At 39.2% G+C, this 19,910-nt stretch overlaps 1 protein-coding gene across 1 annotated transcript; it reads left to right on the forward strand.

Moving 5' to 3' along the window:
- Positions 1–667: 667 nt before the first annotated feature.
- Positions 668–18,294, forward strand: LOC129237425 (BTB/POZ domain-containing protein 7). Its single transcript, XM_054872173.1, has 5 exons — positions 668–1,282; positions 11,442–12,078; positions 12,143–13,054; positions 13,109–14,752; positions 14,828–18,294. Exons 2-5 carry the CDS (start codon positions 11,707–11,709, stop codon positions 14,966–14,968), a joined length of 3,069 nt encoding a protein of 1,022 aa, XP_054728148.1. The 5' UTR covers positions 668–1,282; positions 11,442–11,706; the 3' UTR covers positions 14,969–18,294.
- The last annotated feature ends 1,616 nt before the right edge of the window (positions 18,295–19,910 follow it).

Raw genomic sequence — 19,910 nt, forward strand, 5'->3', positions numbered from 1 at the left:
CAACATTGTATCTAGACCATTTCAATGTTTCTACTACATGAATTAGATTTTTAACCGACCAAAAGTTATTAACAAAAACAACTTTTAAATTACTCCTTCATCTATCACTAATTGTACGAAAGCAAAAACACTAATATCTTTAAAATGTATTTGAAAGTATTGACAATAATTTAAATATATAACAACGCTGTGGGAAAAATCTATCTAATTTTTAGACAGAATTCAAAGTAATAAATAGCATTACAAGAGATATGAGTAAAGTGAGAGTCTTCCAAATATAGTTGAAATAATAAGCACACATAATGTTAGGATGTAGGTGTAAAATAAGACTGTAGTTAACTGTAAGCAATCATAATATAACTATATAGCTAAAAAATATGTATATCAGTTCGATTTTCGAGGGAAGTCTAGCAACATAGACACTCTGTTTTCAAAAGAAATTTCGATTTTCACCAGCAAGCAAATAATTATCAAATTTACGACTGCTTCAACAAATGAATATTAAACGTCAAATACGTATACCATTTTTGAATACAGTCAAGTTATTGAAGGCTAGCCTAGGCTATGTGTAATTTCGAAATGTACTGAAATTGTAATAGAGTGCTCAATACACCTGTTCTGTCACATCTTTTTGAGGGTGTTTATAAGTTCTTTGCTCTGCTTTGCTTTCATTGGTAACGAAAATTGATAGAAGAAAAAAAGGAAATTCGATTGGAAAATTATAAAAAGCACGTATAAAAAGAGTGAAAACGAATTTTCAAAAGGAAATAATTATGTGCGAATTTAAATAGACTTTTTGTGTGATGTGAAAAGTCGTAATAAGATCAAATAATTCCGAATCTCGTCGTGGTTTCTACAGTCCTGCTCGCGTTTTCTTCGTTGTCTACGTCTGCTCTGTACCAGATATTTTTTCGTCACTGTCGCAAATGAAATTTCCATTATTATATCTTGAATACTTCGTGATGAAAAATTGGAACATCACATTATAAACATAAAAATGTGTTAAGTGAAGTAAATTTCCAAAATGCCATTGTTTGTAAAATGAAATGAATCTGTGCATTTATTGTTGTTTTTGTTGCTACGGTAGCAGATAGAAAATGATGCTGACAAATTTTTGATGATTGTGTTGAATTGTTTGTCCATTTGCATTTCATGATCATAGCGAAAAAGGCGTAGATATCTAAAGTAGAGGTAACAGCTGCATCCGCAGACTGCGTGTGAAGCAGTAGTACCAGAGTACGAAGGCATTTGAAGCAGCGTTAAAAGAAGCTACGGAGGACAGGTAAAGTGTAAAAGAGTGCAAGTATTGTTGGGCTGCGGGTAATGGGAAAATAATGTGTGTGTATTTATTTGTAGTTTGGTGAGTTTAATGCATATGCGAAGATTTGGAAAAAATTGAAATGTTTTTTAAATTTAATGCATTAACTTGCATTTCAATTGTAAACGTTCGGATAGCTCAACATGTTTGAAGTGGCATCAGTATCAAACGTATCTGAAACTGATTATAAATGGTTATGGACAAGCACACACATATGTTGGCTGACAACTAAGTGAAAGCTATTCGTACATACATACACGCACATTATTATTATGTTTATTTGTGTAATAAATTATATATTAAATTAAACTTGGATAAGGCGCTAACAACAAGATTTTTCGGCCTACATACATACATGCACATAACGCACTGATGTGCACCCGTAGTTCATAAACAAATTTATTTTCTTGAATTTGTATTTCCCCTTTTAAGAGTGTTTGCATAAACAAAGTGATGCGGTATGAAATAGCCATATCTGTTTTATATAATATATATACATATATATATATATATTTACTGTTGACCCGTTTTGGAAGGTAGCTTAAAAAGTGCAAACTTTTTTTTTTTAAAAGTCGCATTTTAAACAAACAAACATTTTATCGTAAATATGTTGTATGAACCCCTTGTAATAAAACCGTAAACATTTTGATTCTGTTCATGCCTGGTAGTAATACTAAGAACTTAGTATGCAACATTTTCGTTTTTGTTTCTTTAATCGTTGGTTAACTGAAGTCTAAAGTGTGTGCGAGTTCACTTGATATCCTCAAACACGACAATCTAAGGAGTGGAAATTTAGGGATATTTTTATGGGTAATAGTGACGTGATTATTTGGCGAGTGGGACAGTCTTATGTTAGGCAGGAAATGAGGTCTATGGTTTATTTAATCTGAAGTGATTGCAAGGCAAGGAGCTTTAGTTTCCCATCTCTCTCTCGTTCGAAAAGCAGCAAATATTGGACATGAAAAAAAAGAACACAAACTTAACTTGACAGGTTTGAGTTATTCCAAAAGCTTAAGTATATCGAATGTTCTTGAGAATTTTTTTTTTAATTTATTATCTTTGAGAGTTGTAAAAACCAAAATCGTTTTTATCTTATAACATTATTCTAATCATCATTTAAGTTATAACTGATGAAATATTTCGAACCGGGTCAATCCATTATCTGGAAATCATTTTTTTTTATAATACGATGGACTCTCAGATTCCTTAAGCTCAGAAAATTTTCCGAAAACTGAAGCAATTTGGTTTTTGCGTTTAACTTAGTAACATCTTAAGATTCAAATTTTCTGATTTGTTGTTTTTTTTTTTGTTTTTATTTCCATTACTTTTAAATGCAAAATTTATGTAGGATTATCTTTTGTATATATAATATATTACATATAAGGTTGTCAAAAAAGTCTTGCGGTATTTTTATTGAATTTTCAATTGTTCATAAAATTGGCTATAATAATTAAGTCAAATATGCGCCGTTTTGTTCGATGACGAGTTCCCAACGAGATGCCAACTTCATAATGCTCCTCTTATAGAAGCTCGCTTCCCTATTGTCAAAAAACTCGGAGAGCCAATTTTCACAGGACTCTCTTGGGGACAACTTCCGACTACCAAACTCGTTCGCCATGGACAGAAATAGGTGGTAATCACTTGGTGCGAGATCCGGACTATACGGTGGATGCAAAAGAACCTCCCATCCGAGCTCTCGGAGCTTCTGGCGCGTCACCAAAGATGTGTGTGGCCTGGCGTTTTCCTGATGGAAGACAACTCGGCCTCTGTTGATCAAAGATGGCCTCTTCTGCATGAGTGCTGCATTCAAGCGGTCCAGTTGTTGGCAGTACAGGTCCGAATTGAGCGTTTGGCCATAGGGGAGCAGCTCATAGTGGATGATTCCCTGCCAATCCCACCAAACACACAGAAGAACCTTCCTGGCCGTCAATCCAGGCTTGGTCACCGTTTGGGCAGCTTCACCGCTTTTCGACCACGACCGTTTGCGCTTCACGTATTCGTAAGTGACCCACTTTTCATCGCCAGTCACCATCCGCTTGAAAAACGGGTCGATTTTGTTGCGATTCAGAAGCGATTCGCATCCATACGGGCAAAAATGTTTTTTTGCGTCAAGTCGTGTGGCATCCATACATCGAGGTTCTTTTTGAATCCAAGCTTCTTCAAATGGTTTATAACGGTTTGATGACTCATGCCCAGCTCTTGGCCGATGCTACGGCTGCTACTATACCGGTCTCTTTCGATCAATTCAGCGATTTTATCGCAATTTTCGACGACAGGCATCTTCGATCACCTCTGCACCAGAACGAAAACGTTGAAACCATCGTTGTGCGGTGGAAATGGAAACTGTATCGGGTCCATAAACTGCACAAATTTTATTGGCAGCATGAGATGCATTTTTGCCTTTATCGTAGTAGTGCTGTAAAATATGCCGTATTTTCTCTTTATTTTGCTCCATGTTTGCGACGCTATAACTCACGAACGACTAAAAGCAAACAACAATTAATCAAACACGTGTTAGCACGTGAAAAGAGCTTTCCAAAAAGCTCTAGCGTGAACCGATGCGACGAATGCAACTAGAACTACGCGCTTGCAAAGACAAGCTTACGGAAATACCGCAAGACTTTTTGGCCAACCTTATATATGAATATTGTTCTTCCAGAAAACTTAAGCATTCGAAAATCAAAATTAGCTCATTCAAACTACTTAATAATTCATTGCGTTCTCAGTAATGCAATTTTTATTTCGTCAAAATAAGAGTGTTAAGGGTCTATTGAGAAAATTGTTGTCAGTTCAGATAACGATTCACTATGAGGAATCAAACCTAACAAACCTAAAATTTAGGGTGTTGCCTTTGAAAGTATGCACGTAACTGCATTACCTTCAGAGGCATTCCCTGTATATGTATGGAGAATGTTTATGCTACTACAACAACAACAACAGGACCAAACACACCATCTGGGCGAAACAGGCATTCATCGGAAATCTCTTACCATTATCCTAATCTCCCAACCCTCGAATATCGTCACCGGAGTCAAATTATCACTCATGGCAGACGAAGAGCTTCAGCTGCCTCGAAAGATCCACTCTATTTTGTTACAATTGTGTTAGAGATATTGTAACAGTCTAACTTCTTACCTCTCCGGACTCGACCCCGACTATCACATGCCCCTTTAAATCCATTCACCTAATACCCCTATTCCTGTGGCCCTACCCTGTCGAAACAGCATGTTTCTTGAGTCTACGGTTAGATGAGATAGACAAGATGACCGGTGACTACACTGTAACGTCAGTTCTTGATGAACTGCTACAACAGGCGCATAAAAGGTAAATGAGAACGCAAAAATCTTGAAGACACTTTAAATCGTATCTGATTTCCTTTGTTGTTCATGAAGTCGTTGTTGTGGAAATCTTGGTCCTTAACAAAGGTGGAAAAACAATTTGCACCAATTATAGGCGAATATCTTTTCTAAATGTAACGTATAGAAGGTGACCTTACTACCAATGCGGTTTCAAACCTGGAAGATTAATGGAAGAAAAACCTGGAAGAAAAATTTTATCGGTACAATATGAACCTCCGCTTGCAATTTATCGACTTTAAACAAGCTTTTGACAATGCAAATAGGGAGCAAAGTGTTCCGGAAAAAGTACCTAGAGTGGTGATGATGCCGTTGAAGAACAGAACTTGCATAATCCGTATTCACGGTGCGTCATCCGAAAAGTTTGCGGTCAAAGAACTGTGCTGATATCGACATTTTTTACGACAAAACGAGCTACACATTAATTTTAAAGGACATTTGATGAACACGACATTTCAGTTCTTTGCATATGCGGATAACGTCGCCCTTGCCTGCAGAAATTCATGACGACCTGAACAGCGTTTTAATATAATCGGCACAGCTACAACTAAGATTAGTCTAAGAATCAACCAATAAAAGACCAAATATGCATGAATTAATTATTCGGGCGGCCGCCGTAGCCGAATGTGTTGGTGCATGGCTACCATTTGGAAGTGCGTAGGTTCGAATCCCCGTTCATGAAACACCAAAATGATAGAAAAAGTTTTTTATAATAGTGGTCGCCCTCGGCAGGCAATGGCAAACCTTCAAGTGTATTTCTGCCATGAAAAAGCTACTTATAAAAAATAGTATATCTGCTGCTCGGAATCGGGTTGAAACTCCATTAGTGGAACAGCATCAAGACGCACGTCACAAATAGGAAAGGGAGCTCGGCCAAACCTCTAAAAAAGGTGTAAGTGCCAATTATTTATATGTATATATTTAGGCTCTAATTTAATTTAAAACCTGTTACTAGACAAAAATACTGCTCTCGATTTTTCCCTTGGCCGATTCGGGTTTAGAAGGAGGAAGAGGAGAAACTAAGAAAACTAAAACTACAAGTTTTAAGAAAAATACACGGATCAAAAAGAGCCAATGACCAAGAAACAATGACGAAATTAATGATATAATACAAGGGGAGGACATAGTGAGACTTGTGGGACACATGGAAGCGGATAATGTGAAGAAAAGATTATTCGAGACGAACGTTACAAGCGTACGAAGCCAAGGACTACGGTGGAAAGACGAAGTAGCAGAGTATATAAATTCTATAAAAATATAAATTAATATAAATCTAAAAATTGGAGTCAGAAACTGGGATAAGACAGCACGTGAACATCAATTAATCCGCAAAGTCGTGTTGCAGGCCAAGGCCATTTCATATTTTGAAAAGGATGAATATGGCCGCTAAACACTCAACCGATCATTTGACTACCTGTAGATGTAAGAGCGAAAATATGGAATATCATAATCGAATAATATAAAATGAATGTTTTTTGACATTTATTAGCAAATTATATTTAATAAAGTTATTTGGGGTGTACCAAAGTTTTTCATATGAAGCGCGATGCGTCATCCATTTTTACTCTAACTTACATCAACCTACAAATTTAAGTCTATCTGTGGCTATTTTCTATCTCCTTTGTTATCGGTGGTTTTTGTCTATCTACAAGTGCTTATCACCGGCTGAGCTGCACAGGCACAATTTTGCGGTCTTTCACCTCATCTGCAGATTTACGTATGAATGCATTGCATGCATGTAAGATGCACGTAAATATATGTACACGAATGTATGTACAGATGCACAAATCACTGTTTCCTTAAAGAAATTCATTAATATTTGCAGACAATAAGAATAAAACTAAACGGTTTTTTAATAAGAGGTTTTATTTTGATATTCAAAGAAAAATGGTATTTTTTAATATAAATGATCGGATGTTTATTTCATTATAAAGAGGAAGGTATGCCGTTAATAGAGGAAAATAACATCATGACCATCACGACCACGTTTCCACAACAGTCGGTTCTGCCACTTTGCAATTCGGTTATGGAAAATTTCATGAAAAGGATATTGTCCTGTAAGAGTGGTCGTGATGTTTGTTGTTGTAGCAGCATAAACATTTCCCATACTTACATACGGTGAATGCTGCTGAAGTGACAGTCCTTGGCCGAATATAAATCGGGGTTGTTTCGGTAACGTAGAACCGACTGTCGTTGAAACTATTCCAAACAAAGTCGCAGTGAGTTCTTTAACTACCTTGTCGCCCTGATTTTTTTCCACACTTCCACAAAGAAGCTTTCCCATATACACCTGCAGATTGTACAAATATGGCGTTTTCGCATCAAGGCATCCCAAGTTTTTATACCATATCTTCCAGGTTTTGATTTTATGTATTGCCATGTATTGATAAATCAGCTGATTTGACACGGCGAAGTCCATGTGGCTGTCAGTTCAGAATGAAACAAGACGAATTCATTATTTCTTTTCTTGTTTCCCAATACTTTGCTTTGACAATCAAACGTACAAACATTGTTGTTGGTCTAGTGTCAACACCTTTAATGAATGCGCCTTGTGTATTGCCGAAACAGACATTTTGAATGAAAACAATTGTCCAACTTGTCAGTATCTTTTCGAGTTTTTCCGGTAGTTTTTTTTATCAATATTCTCGAAGTGCCACCAATTAAAAAAGGCAAAAATTTAGTTTGGAAAATCACTTTTATTCACTTCAAAGTAAAAAATGTGTGAAAATAATTCAAAATTAAGAACAAATTACCTTTGCTCGATATAACCACCTTTTGCCTTGACTATGGCCTTGAGACGGTCCAAAAACGAGACGCAAGCTGCCTGCATGTGATTTGCAGGTATTTTGGCCCACTCGCGGACAGTGGCTTGATTCAGCGCCTCGAGAATGATGAATCTTTTAGTTCGGACCTTGCTCTCCAAAATGGTCCAAAGAGAATGAGTCATCGGATTCGCGTCTGGTGAATTTGAGAACCATTGTATGGACGTTATGAAGTTTTTTAGTCATTCTTGGTTCACGCGAGCTTTGTGAGACGGTACTGAGTCCTGTTGAAACGTCCATGGTCTGCCACCGAAATGTTTGTCTGCCCACGCAGACCATTACCTGTGGCGGGTGCTGCCTCCTGGTATCCAATCGATGACTCAAATTCTCGTACGAACGGTCGGACAAATAAACTCTAAAACTTTGAGATCATTTTTCAGTATGCGGCGGATGCTACGGTCAGATATTTTCAGTTCTGTCGCCATTTGATTGGCACTTCGTTCGGGGAGCTCAAGTCGCTTCTTCACTTTTTGAACCATTTAACGTGATCTTGCAGTCTTTTGAAGACCACCTCCATGTCCGTGCATCAGCTGCGCGAGCGGTCTGAAGTTGGTTGCACTTCGAGTGCCGGACCCTGTATACTTAGACAATGCAATAAATCTAACACGAAGCATGGATGTAGTAAATATTTTTTTTCGAATGGATTCGTCAGTACTCCACATATCTTTCACATTTCCTCCTCTACAATGCAGTGCTCCAGCTGTTTTAATTACTCGGAGAAAGCCATCCAGTTCATCTTCAGTTACTATCATACTTTCCAATTTTTGTTTTGTCTCTGGGGATATTTTTCATTGTACTTATTAATACTCTCCTGGCTTCTTCGTTAATATGAAAACAGATTTTCTCTTCCATCATGCGGTTGTAGTACTCATGTACTCCTCACTATATTGCATGCTAACCTCCTTGTATGTGGAAATGGCTTCGCAGGCCAAACTCAGATTGGTTGAGTGTAATATTTTGTATTGAAAGGAAAGGCAATACCATTTTCGCTTATATCAATATCCGAAAGAGCATCAACTGTTTGTTGTTCAAGTTCCTCAATCTCATCTTCCGTTTCGCTGGCTTCACTCGCTTAAAACTACAGTTGTCACTGTTGTAATCTGCGTCTGAATCACAAGGATCTTTCTCACTGTCACTTCTGTCTTCCAAATAGTCTTCTATCTGTTGCTGGGCTACATTTTTTGTGCGGTTTTCCATTTTTGGCTCTAAAAAAGGGAATCTGTGGCGTGCAGTACGAAGTGGGGTAACTTAGGTCCCCAAACGAAAAACTTACCTTATACATAAATGAATAATAAAACTCGACTACCTGAATGGAAGGAGAGAGAAGGAAAGTATTTACGAAGTTATTAAAGAAAAATTAATGTTGGGGCGCCTTAAGTCCCCGACACCGTACTTGAACGGTTAATGTACTGTTTGATAATAATTTTCGTTATGCGTTCGGGATCAAGACAATATACCTCGTTTTCCACCTTGTTGACTCTGTCGATTCCATGTCCCTGGATAAGGTTCTTCAGTTCAGATCCCTCTTACCTTTGCATAAAATCTATCATAGATTGGTCAAACCTGGTAACCTATTATCGAAACTCGTGCAATAAAATATGCTATGTCGCGTTTGATACGTCTTTTTTGACAGACCTGTCCTTTTTCAGGGCTGTTTGCGATGTTATGCTGCGTTCCTTTATCTTACGTCTTAAAATAGCCCACATGGGGTTTAGATCCGAAGACTGTGCTGACCAATCTAACAAAACAATGTTGTTGTCTTCAAATCAACGTTTTGTTGTTGTTGTTGTAGCAGTAACTTTGCCCTGTCAGTGTAGTGTAATCACCGATCGTCTTCGTGTAGCTTATCTAACGGTAGGTCCAGGAAACTTGCTGTTTCGATAGTTTGGGTCTAGAGGGAGTGGGGTGTTAGATGAGTGGGGTTTAAAGGGAATGTGAAAAAGTAGTTAGTGTCGTGCAGGGTGCCTTCACACGCCAGACATATGTTTGGTATGTCGGAGTCAATTCCCGATAAGTAGGAGTTTAACCTGCTACAGTATCCATAACGTAATTGTGCCAGTATTTTTTTATCGGGTGTCTTGGGGGAGTTGTGTTACTCCGATAGGCTCCTTTCCGTAGAAGAATGGGTTGTGGAGACGGTTGGAAGTGCCGGCCTATCAGGGGCGTATAGTAGCCGTTGAGGCATCAGACGCCTCTGCTGGCGGGAGCAACACGTGACCAAATACCGTGTGGACCACTTCCTATAAGACTTAAGGCCTGAACAGGTCTTAAGGTGGCTCCACCCGTTGCTCTTGCTACACCTAACCGAGGTGGACTTCGGGTGGAGCCGTTTATGTCATACACAGTAATAGAATACCTCTGGCCCAGGGTTGGATTCGACATCAGCCCTGAGGAGAAGTATTTCAAATTCCATTCAATAAAAGTCGGTGCTTGCTCATTAATCTAAAAACACTAGATATTCGAAGGACTATTCTTTCCCTAACTTTCGTTTTTTATTTGATAATTGGGGTGATTGACTCCTCATTGGTACGCGAGAGAATTAATTTAAATATTCCTCAACGAAAATCATGATATTTTCTGGTTAGGGATGATTAGAACTAATTATGCTTCCAATGGTCCCATTTGTAGAATTCTGGAACTTTGAGAGAATTTAACTCGCTTTGAAATCGTGTTGGGCTAGACTTTTCTTTCACAAAGTACTGCTGCGAAATGTTACTAAATGAATTGTTTAACAAGTTTCTAAGTATTCTCTAAAATTATTTCTTTGCAAACTTTAAGAAAAGTTAAATTTGCTTTATTAAAATGAAGTAAGTAAATTATATTTTCCATTTAATTTTGAGTGAATTTTTTAGTATGAATCTGTTTCTCATAGTCTGTAAGAAATAATGCATTTTTAGATTATTAAATGAATAAATATATGCTTGAATTATACAAGGAAGTCTAATTTTTTTTTAATAACTTTTTTACTAAATACAAAAAATTAAGGGCTTGCCAATAACAGGTGTTATTTTGAATAGCCCGCTATTTCGGTAGATGTCACCTTTGAAGCTGTCATTTTTTGATATTTGACAAGTACTAACTAGAAACTACGCCATTAATAAAAATGGAACGATACACGGGTCGAACGAAAAATCCCACTTTGACCCATTTAGAGTGCTCCAATCGAGTCCAAATGTATGACCGACCCCCACTAACTTTGGACGGCCGATCCACCCATGCCAGTGGCACACCCCCTGGAACTCCACTGGGGGGTTCCCCATTTCAAAATATCATAATTTTTGGCCTTTACATGAGAAAAGAAACTAAAAAGTTCGACCAAAATTGGGGGACATCAGAATTCGTTTTAGAGGTATGGTTCCTTCGGCAAAGTTTCTTATTTTGATCCCTAGAATATGATTTTCACAGAGCAATGGGCGATTTTTTTGCCTCCCTACAAATCGACCCGGCCTAATATACATATATAATAATATATATATTATATATATATACATATAATTGGCGCGTACACCCTTTTTAGGTGTTTGGCCGAGCTCCTCCTCCTATTTGTGGTGTGCGTTTTGATGTTGTTTCACAAATGGAGGGACCTACAGTTTCAAGCCGAATCCGAACGGCAGATATTTTTATGAGGAGTTTTTTCATGGCAGAAATACACTCGGAGGTTTGCCATCGCCTGCCGAGGGCGACCGTTATTAGAAAAATGTTTTTCTTAATATTGGTGTTGTACCGAGATTCGAACGTACGTTCTCTCTGTGAACTCGGAATGGTAGTCACGCACCCACCCATTCGGCTACGGCGGCCGCCAATCATCTTATGATAGGGTGATTAATATTGCGCCACCTTGTTCTTTTAATAAGGGCATGCAAATTGTTTTACAACTTCCATTTTTTCCCAAATAAAATCTTGATTTTCTTATGATTCGTTATTTCTTCATTACTTTATTTTCAGATTCACACGAATTCAATCGACTGATTGCTCAAAATGCTGATATAATATTTAGAGAATCCTCACCGGGTGCAACTGGATGCTTTGCCCTCAAAAGTGGGAATATACGCACATATTTACACGGAATCATTCATATGAACAGAAAGAGTTAAAAAGCGATTATTGTAAAACATTACTGTGCTGTATTTAAGGTCCCATTAACGGTACACTTGGTTCATGGAAACCTGATTATAGTCCAATTTTTTACTCCACTTAATTGCTGATAAAAATGGGTGCCACTGCTTCGACTAGCGGGTATCCAATGCCGGCCACAACCAGCAATAGTGGAGGTAGTTCTGGCCTTTTGCTGCCTTCTTCAGCCTCGTTGATAACCAGTGCTTCTGGGAGCGGCGGTGGTCCGGGTGGCAGCTCCTCAATGATGGGCGCGGCAGGTGCTGGTGTACCGCATTTTCGAGAACAGCGTCGAAAGCGGGTGACTGGGTTTGCAACACTGAAACGGAAATTCATACGTCGACGACGTTCTTCAAAAGCCTGTGATCATGCGCGCGTTTTGCGCGATTTCGTATCCGACTGGACCCCTCTCGAATTGGCAGCGTTATGCGAGGAATATGAAGCGTTGGCCGCACTTAGAGATCTATCGGTAATATGAAGTAGCTTGGAAAATTGATTTTATGCAATGCTAATTAAATAAAACTTCTTTCCAGGTGCAAGCGGAACTAGCGCGTCCACCTGCAACAACGTTTAAGCAAGATTTAGCTGCACTATACGATATGAAAACTTGCACTGACTGTGATCTTGTGTTTCGCGGTTCTATTTTTCCGGTGCATCGTTCGATACTGTCTTCCCGCTGCTCGTACTTCAGGGATTTGCTGGCGGGTTGTCCGGGTTTCGGTGCGCGCATTTGTCTTGAATTGCCAACTTCGCCCATCGATGTTCAGATGTTCTCATCTTTATTGCGTTACCTGTACACGGGCGATCTATGTCCACATGACCCCTCTATTGATATTAGTTTACTGCGTCAGCTGGGAGATGACTTTGGCACGCCGAATCCCCTCGAGCATGATTTGCGTTATTTGCTCGAGACAGGCGACTATGCCGATGCTGCATTGGTGTTTACAGCAGAAGGCAACGATTATCATCGGCCAGATTCGGGTAGTTCTGAGTATGGCTTTCGACCGAAACTCGAATTGCCTTGCCACAAAGCAATCCTCAGTGCCCGTTCACCGTTCTTTCGGAATCTCATAGCACGCCGTACGCGCAACGTTGACGAGTACACCGAGCGTGCATTGCATGTACCAACGCGAATCGTGCTTGATGAGACAGTGATACCAAAACGATATGCGCGGGTGCTGTTGCATGCTATATACCTGGACACAGTCGATTTGACGCTAATACTACGCGGTGCAGGGTCGGGAAATTCGGCGGGGTCATTGGGTGAGGTGCATGCGTTGACGAATACAGGACGGGCGCGACCCACCCCTCTAGAGGAGGCTATGGAGCTTTATCAGATTGGCAGGTTTCTCGAATTGGACATTCTAGCACAAGGCTGCGAAGATCTGATACTTGAGTGGCTGACGTTGGATACACTCCCGACGGTGCTCAAGTGGGGTTCACAGGTGTGTAAATATAATTTGAATATCTTAAGAGTTTTACAAAGTTTTCTTTTACAGCCACACGGCTCGGCTTGGGTGTATCGGCAAGCGTGTCAGTATCTTAGGGAAGAGTTTTCTGCTGTAATTTCTTCACCGGTGCTACATCAACTAGACAAATCACAGCTGATACATGTGCTACAGAGTAATTTTTTGCAAGCATCGGAGTTGGAGGTGCTGCAGGCTGTGCTTAAATGGGGAGAGCAAGAACTCATACGACGTATGGAGGATCGTGAACCAAATATTTTGTCTCACACGGCTCACTCAGTTACGAGAAAAGGTGTAAAAAAGCGCGATTTAAGTGACGTGGAGTTGCGAGAGATTCTCTCCGAGCTGCTGCCATTAGTTCGTATGGACCACGTTTTACCGCCCAATAGTGAAGTACTCGCCCAAGCTATTCGTCGCGGCCTTGTGAGCACGCCTCCTTCCCACATGATCAGTGACGACCGAGAGAATTTGCGAGTTAACGCTTGGATACGCGGAGGAAAGAACCAAGGACTGTTTGTGCGGCCTCGCCTTTTCATGCCGTATTTCGAAGAAGTGAAAGTACTGCTGGAAGATCGAATGGCGTCATCTCATCACCAAGCAGAGCTGATGCGCATGCGGCGATCACGTCATTTGCCCGACATCCCCGACACTCTGTACATGGTATCTCGTATAAGCGCAGCTATCAAACCTAGTGTACCTACAGCCGCTGCAGTAACTGGAAAAGAGAGTGTGAACATATTGGCAGCGGCGGCTGCTATACCACCCCCCGATACGCAAACGTTGGCAGCATTGCTGAAACGCGAGCATAAATTGCACCAGTCACCGATGTGTCAGCGGGCACTGCTGTTGCCACTTTCATCGAAGCACGAAATTGATAGGCAGATACGCTTGCGAGTGGTGCGCGAATTCAATCTGCCAGATGCCGTGTCGGATCTGCTTGAGACATCATTGCTTAGCAATCAAAATGCAGCAGCTGCATCAGCTGCCGCTGGAACTGCGGTAACTGAGGAGAGTGGCATCACGTCCACCACTCAAACCGATCAGAATCTCATCGAAGACGATGACCAAACGCCGCCACCATCCCCCGCGGCTGCAGGCTCTGTGCCACGACTCACTACGGGTGGTAGCTTTCTTTCAACGTCTATAGGATCGTCGGCTGCATCATCTACTTGTGGCGGTGAGGGCATACAAGCCTGTTATAGTCGAAATTTGACATTTCCGCGACAACATCCAGGTGGTTTATTGGGATTGGGTGGTAGCGTGGGGGGTGGCATGCCAACAAGTGTTGGTGGCGGCGGCAGTGGTGCTCTACAAGCGAATTATGCCCGCCTTTCAGCCTCGGTACATCATCGCAGCGATTTACCAGCATTGATCACTGAAGGCGATTACCGCTTTCCGCGTGGCAGCGCGCTGGGCATTGACCTCGGTGCTGAGGGCGGTGGCGTTGCGGTAGGATGTGCCGAAGGCGGCAACGGCGGCCATTTGTCGGACATGATGCCCGATGTGGCAATGGCAACGGCATCATTAGGCCAGCTGCATTTAGCAAACAACGCCAATAACGGTAACAGTGGTGATATACATGAAAGTCTGCAGCTTGATTTGGGTGATGGTCCGAGTCACATAATGGGAGGCGGCGCACCCAGCGCTGCTGGACCAATGGGATTGCGCGCTTTGCAGGTAATGTCTATGAAGTGATGAAGTGACGGTTGAAGGATTTTAAGATATTATTTACACATTTGTTAATAATTTTAGCACCAAATGCCACCCAGCAATTATCACCACTTCATGCAGCGTTCAAACTCACCATTTGACATATTGCGTCAAGGTCAACATTCGCCAGCACCACATCCACCACCTGGGACCTACAATTCCGGGCCGCCCAGATTCTTATAGAGTTTGCGAGTGGCCCCCGATCAGGGCCTTTATTTTAGCATGCCTTTTTGAGGAATAAATAATGCAAATTAAACCAAAATTACGTTGCTGGCACGAAGCCAAGCAGACACCCAGGCCAAACCCCAGCTAAAATGTATATGGGGATGGGGCATATTTGTTATTGCACTCAAAATTCAAATAAAAGCTAAAATAAGGGGCACCATAAAAAAAATTAATGGCAAGCAAAAGTTTAAACGAAACACTCGCACATAAAATAATAAATTAAGTTAATTTTTAGCTTAAGACGCAAGCGGCAGAAGGTGGAAGCAAGCAGCGGTAAGATGCTTTATAACCTTCTATTGTAAACTAATGTAATGTAATGCGGATTTATAAAAGAGTTCAGTGAAAATAACAACCAAACGAAAATATATAATTGCAGAAGCAACTAATTGAAAAAAAGCAAAAAAAAAAAAATCAAATAATTTGTGAACATATGTATATAGTTATAAATATTATCTACCCTTGCGTATATACACACATAAATTATTTAGTTATATATTATTGATTACAATAACGTACATATGTGCATATGGATATACACATGAAAACCGTTAGATACAAATATTTTCAGCTTTTGAGAAAAACATTTCAAACGTTTTAAAATTATTCGAAAATATTATGGGATGAAAAATGTACACTCAAACGCAGTAGAAACCCAATAGATTGAAACAAATTTAAGATACATTACGTTAATTTTTCTACCAAAACCTAAAGCTGACTAGAAAAAAGAATCCATAAAATATGTGGAACTAAATTTTATTCACACATCTTCCACTGAGGTTAATCTGCATTGATTCTAGCTTTTTGTATGATCTCTCAATCAATATCAACTCATAACTTCATTAAATCGAAACCCTTTTTTCATTTCAATCACTCATCTCGATTTCGAATAATTTATCGAATATACATACATACATATATTTATATAGTTCATGTGCGGCTAACATTCCAATTGTCTGCTTACAGTGGTTGACATATTATCAATGCTGTATTCATAAAGTGCATGTCAGATAGTTTGTTCGTGTTAATTAATTCGTGTTAAATAAATATAAAAACAAAATACTCAGCTAAAACTACCGCATAACGAACTACGAGCAGAACGCGCTGGGGTCCGACTACCCCTATTGTAAAAATATGCCTTACAACGTTAAGTAATTCTGTTTATGAACCTGTTTGCCAGATAAACTAGTTGTGCTTCGCCATTAACAGTTATACACTTCGGAGCGGAAAACTTTGCTTGAGTTTTGAGGTTTAATTTAGCAAAAATACGATTAGGAAGTTAGCTTCTATCAAAAAACAAAAAAGAAAAAAAAAATATTTTCTAAATTCTAAAAAGGTTGTGTAATGTTTAATATTATTTACTTAAGTTTTTTTTGTTTTGTTCAAGCAAAGGCGCTGTTGTTGTAGCAGCATAAACATTTCCCATATTTACATACGGTCCTTGGGGGGATATAAATCCGGATCGTTTCGTTAACGCAGAACCGACTGTCGTGGAAACGCAAGCAAAGGCGCTCGTCACATTCGCTTAGAACGCATTTCGTTACATTTTTTTCCCATCTCATACTCTCATACGTACCCATACTTGCGCAATGCATGACATTTAAGAGCTCATTTTCTTTATCTGTTTAAAGTAATGCACTCGCTTTATATAAAGGGTGATTTTTTAAGAGCTATAGGAAAGTTTTTCAAAAAAACACGTAAAATTCAGAAAATTTCATGAAATTTTTTTTAAATCGATAGTACAGTCCATATAATTTAATGTTTGAAGATTATTTCATGCAAATGTTGACCGCGACTGCGCTTCAAATGGTCCATCCGATTAGTCCAATTTTGGCATACTCTTTCCAATGTCTCGGGCGGTATCTCACATATAAATGCTTTAATGTTGTCTTCCAATGCGTTAATTGAAGCAGGCTTGTCTGAATAGACATGAGCTTTAACATAGCTCCACAAAAAATAATCTAAAGCCGTTATATCGCACGATCTGGATGGCCAATTGACAGGTCCCGAACGTGAAATAAAATGTTCACCAAACTCGCCTCTCAACAAGTCCATTGTTACGCGTGCTGTTTGGCATGTGGCACCGCCTTGCTGAAACCACATGTCATGCAAGTCAAGCTCTTGCATTTTGGGCAAAAAAAAGTTGGATATCATTTCACGGTAGCGCTCACCATTCACAGTTACGTTACGATTCGCAGCATCTTTGAAGAAGTAGGGTCCAATGATACCTCCAGCCCATAAACCGCACCAAACTGTGACCTTTTCTGGATACATTGTTAGCTCTGGCAATTCTTCTGGTTGATATTCACTTCAAAATCGATAATTCTGCTTATTTACGTACCCATTGATCCAAAAATGAGCTTCATCGCTGAACAAAATTTTTCGATAAAAAAGTGGATCTTCGGCGAACTTTCCATGAGCCCATTCACCAAAAGTTCTGCGTTGCGGTAGGTCGTTCGGCTTCAATTCTTGCACCAGCTGTAGTTTGAAAGGCTTCACACCTAAATTCTTTCGCAAACTTTTCCACGTTGTTGAGCAACAGAGGCCCAATTGCTGCGAACGGGGACGAATCGATAATTGATGGTCATCATTAACACTGGCCGATACAGCTGCGATATTTTCTTCAGTTCGCACTCTACGTAAGCGTGTTGGTGGTTTGATGTCCAATAATGTAAATTTGGTTCTAAATTTAGTCACAATAGCTCGAATAGCCGCTTCAGTGACCATAAAATGGAAGAAGCGCGCGATAAACTTTCTTAACAGAACACGCATTTTTATAATAAAATTCAATAATTTGCAAGCGTTGTTCGTTTGTAAGACAGTTCATGGCTAAATTATAGACCAAACTGAAGATGTTTGACAGTGAAACAAAACACGAAACGTGCGTCAGCTGTTTAAACCAACTGTTTAAAAAGATAATAGCTAAAAAATCACCCGTTATACATATATATATTTTCAATTTTAAAAAGCATTTTTGATTCATCAATTCATCACTTCATTTCACGTGTAACTTTCAATAGACCATAAATGGGTATGGAAAAGATTGCCGCAATGTTTTAGTATGAAAACTTTATAAATGGAAAATAAGTGTTAAATGCTTATCAGAAATATTTAGATAAAGAATATTTTATTATCAGAATATTTTCAATTTCGTTGCAACATAGTTTTTTTTTTTTGTTTATATGTTTCACTTAAGAAAACTAACAATTTTTTCCTACGATAGTTGCTTCTATGTAACCGGAACGACCCAGATTTATATTCGCCCAAGTACTGTCACTTCAGCAGCATTTCCCCCCCCCATATATTTATGGGGAACGTTTGCTACAACATCAACAATTTTTTCCTATATATTTATGGTTTATGAATATTTGGTTCGGCATTCAAATAGTAGCCAGCAGGTGCTTAGTTGTTAGTTATCCCCCATAGTGAAATATTATTTTGGGGAAAAATAAATCCCTTATTTGGAATCCATAATTAATAATCTATATATTTTAATCCAAATTTTTGCGCAAATTTTTTGAAACTGTTTTATGGTCGATCTTTAGCTCCTAGGCTATGCTACGACTACTAACATGTCGGTCAACTTTGATTATTTCTGTGATTTTATCGACATTTTCTTTAACATCAAAAATGCCTGAACGCAATCGACGAAATCAAAATTTCATGTAATTTGGTGCTACAGTATCGGCACCATAAACACCATTCACCATTCACTCTAAAATGTACCGAATTTTCTCTTTGTTTCACTTTTTGAAGTGAAAACTTCTTTAGAATCGTTGGGAGTGATTTGGGAAAAAGTGAAACGAAAAAAGCGACCAACTTGGCTACGAAGCGTTATATTATATGTTGATATAAACGTAGCGACGAACTAAATAAAAATAACTTTTATTTTTTCTTGTGATTCGAACCAAGGATTTTGGATCGGAAGCTCACATTACTAGTCGCTCGGCTACCGCGTCATGCTGTAGGTGCTGGCCTAAAAGTTATTTAGTTACGAAGCGTTATATTATATGTTGATATAAACGTAGCGACGAACTAAATAACTTTTAGGCCAGCGCCGACAGCATGGCGCGGTAGCCGAGCGACTAGCAATGTGAGCTTCCGATCCAAAATCCTTGGTTCGAATCACAAGAAAAAAAATTTTTTTAAACAGATATTTTATTTTATTTTATGATATGTTTATGAGGAGCTTTTTTTCATGGCAGAAATACACTCGGTGTTTTGCCATTGCCTGCTGAGGGGTGAGCGCTATTAGAAAAATAGTTTTCCTTAATTTTGGTGTTTTCACCGAGATTCGAACTGACGTTCTCTCTGTGAATTCTGAATAGTAGTCACGCACCAACCCATTCGGCTACGGCGTTTGTTTAATTTTACTGATGCAAAAATGAGGGAAAATATTTGAATAAAGTTTGCTTACTGTTTACACATTTTCCAAAGGTGACGGAGAACCAAAAACAAAAGTCGATTTTCAAACAAATACGAGTGCATATGTGTAATTGTGTTAGAGTTTCGGTCACGCCCCAGCAAAACCTGCGTGCATATGTGTTTGTAACATTCAAAAAAATGTAATTGTGTTAGAGTTTCGGTCACGCAGGTTTTGCTGGGGACGCTCATAATAGCAACCGCGTGTGTATTTTTATATTCGTAAATATTTTAATTGTTAAATATTTACCGCAATTATGCCGAAAAATAATGCAGAAAAGTGTCGTGAGTATCGACAGAAAAAAAAATCAATAAACAGCATCACGGAATTCATTCACGAAAATTTAATAAAGTATACACCAGAAGTATCGCGGATACTTAGAAAAGATTACGATAAAATTCCAATGATTTCAAGTGGCGATTTTAACGTAAATTTTGCATTGGACACAGCGGTTCCTTTAATTGACTTTCTCAATACAAC

Source organism: Anastrepha obliqua, chromosome 2 (assembly GCF_027943255.1).
Source record: "Anastrepha obliqua isolate idAnaObli1 chromosome 2, idAnaObli1_1.0, whole genome shotgun sequence".
Classification (NCBI taxonomy): domain Eukaryota; kingdom Metazoa; phylum Arthropoda; class Insecta; order Diptera; family Tephritidae; genus Anastrepha; species Anastrepha obliqua.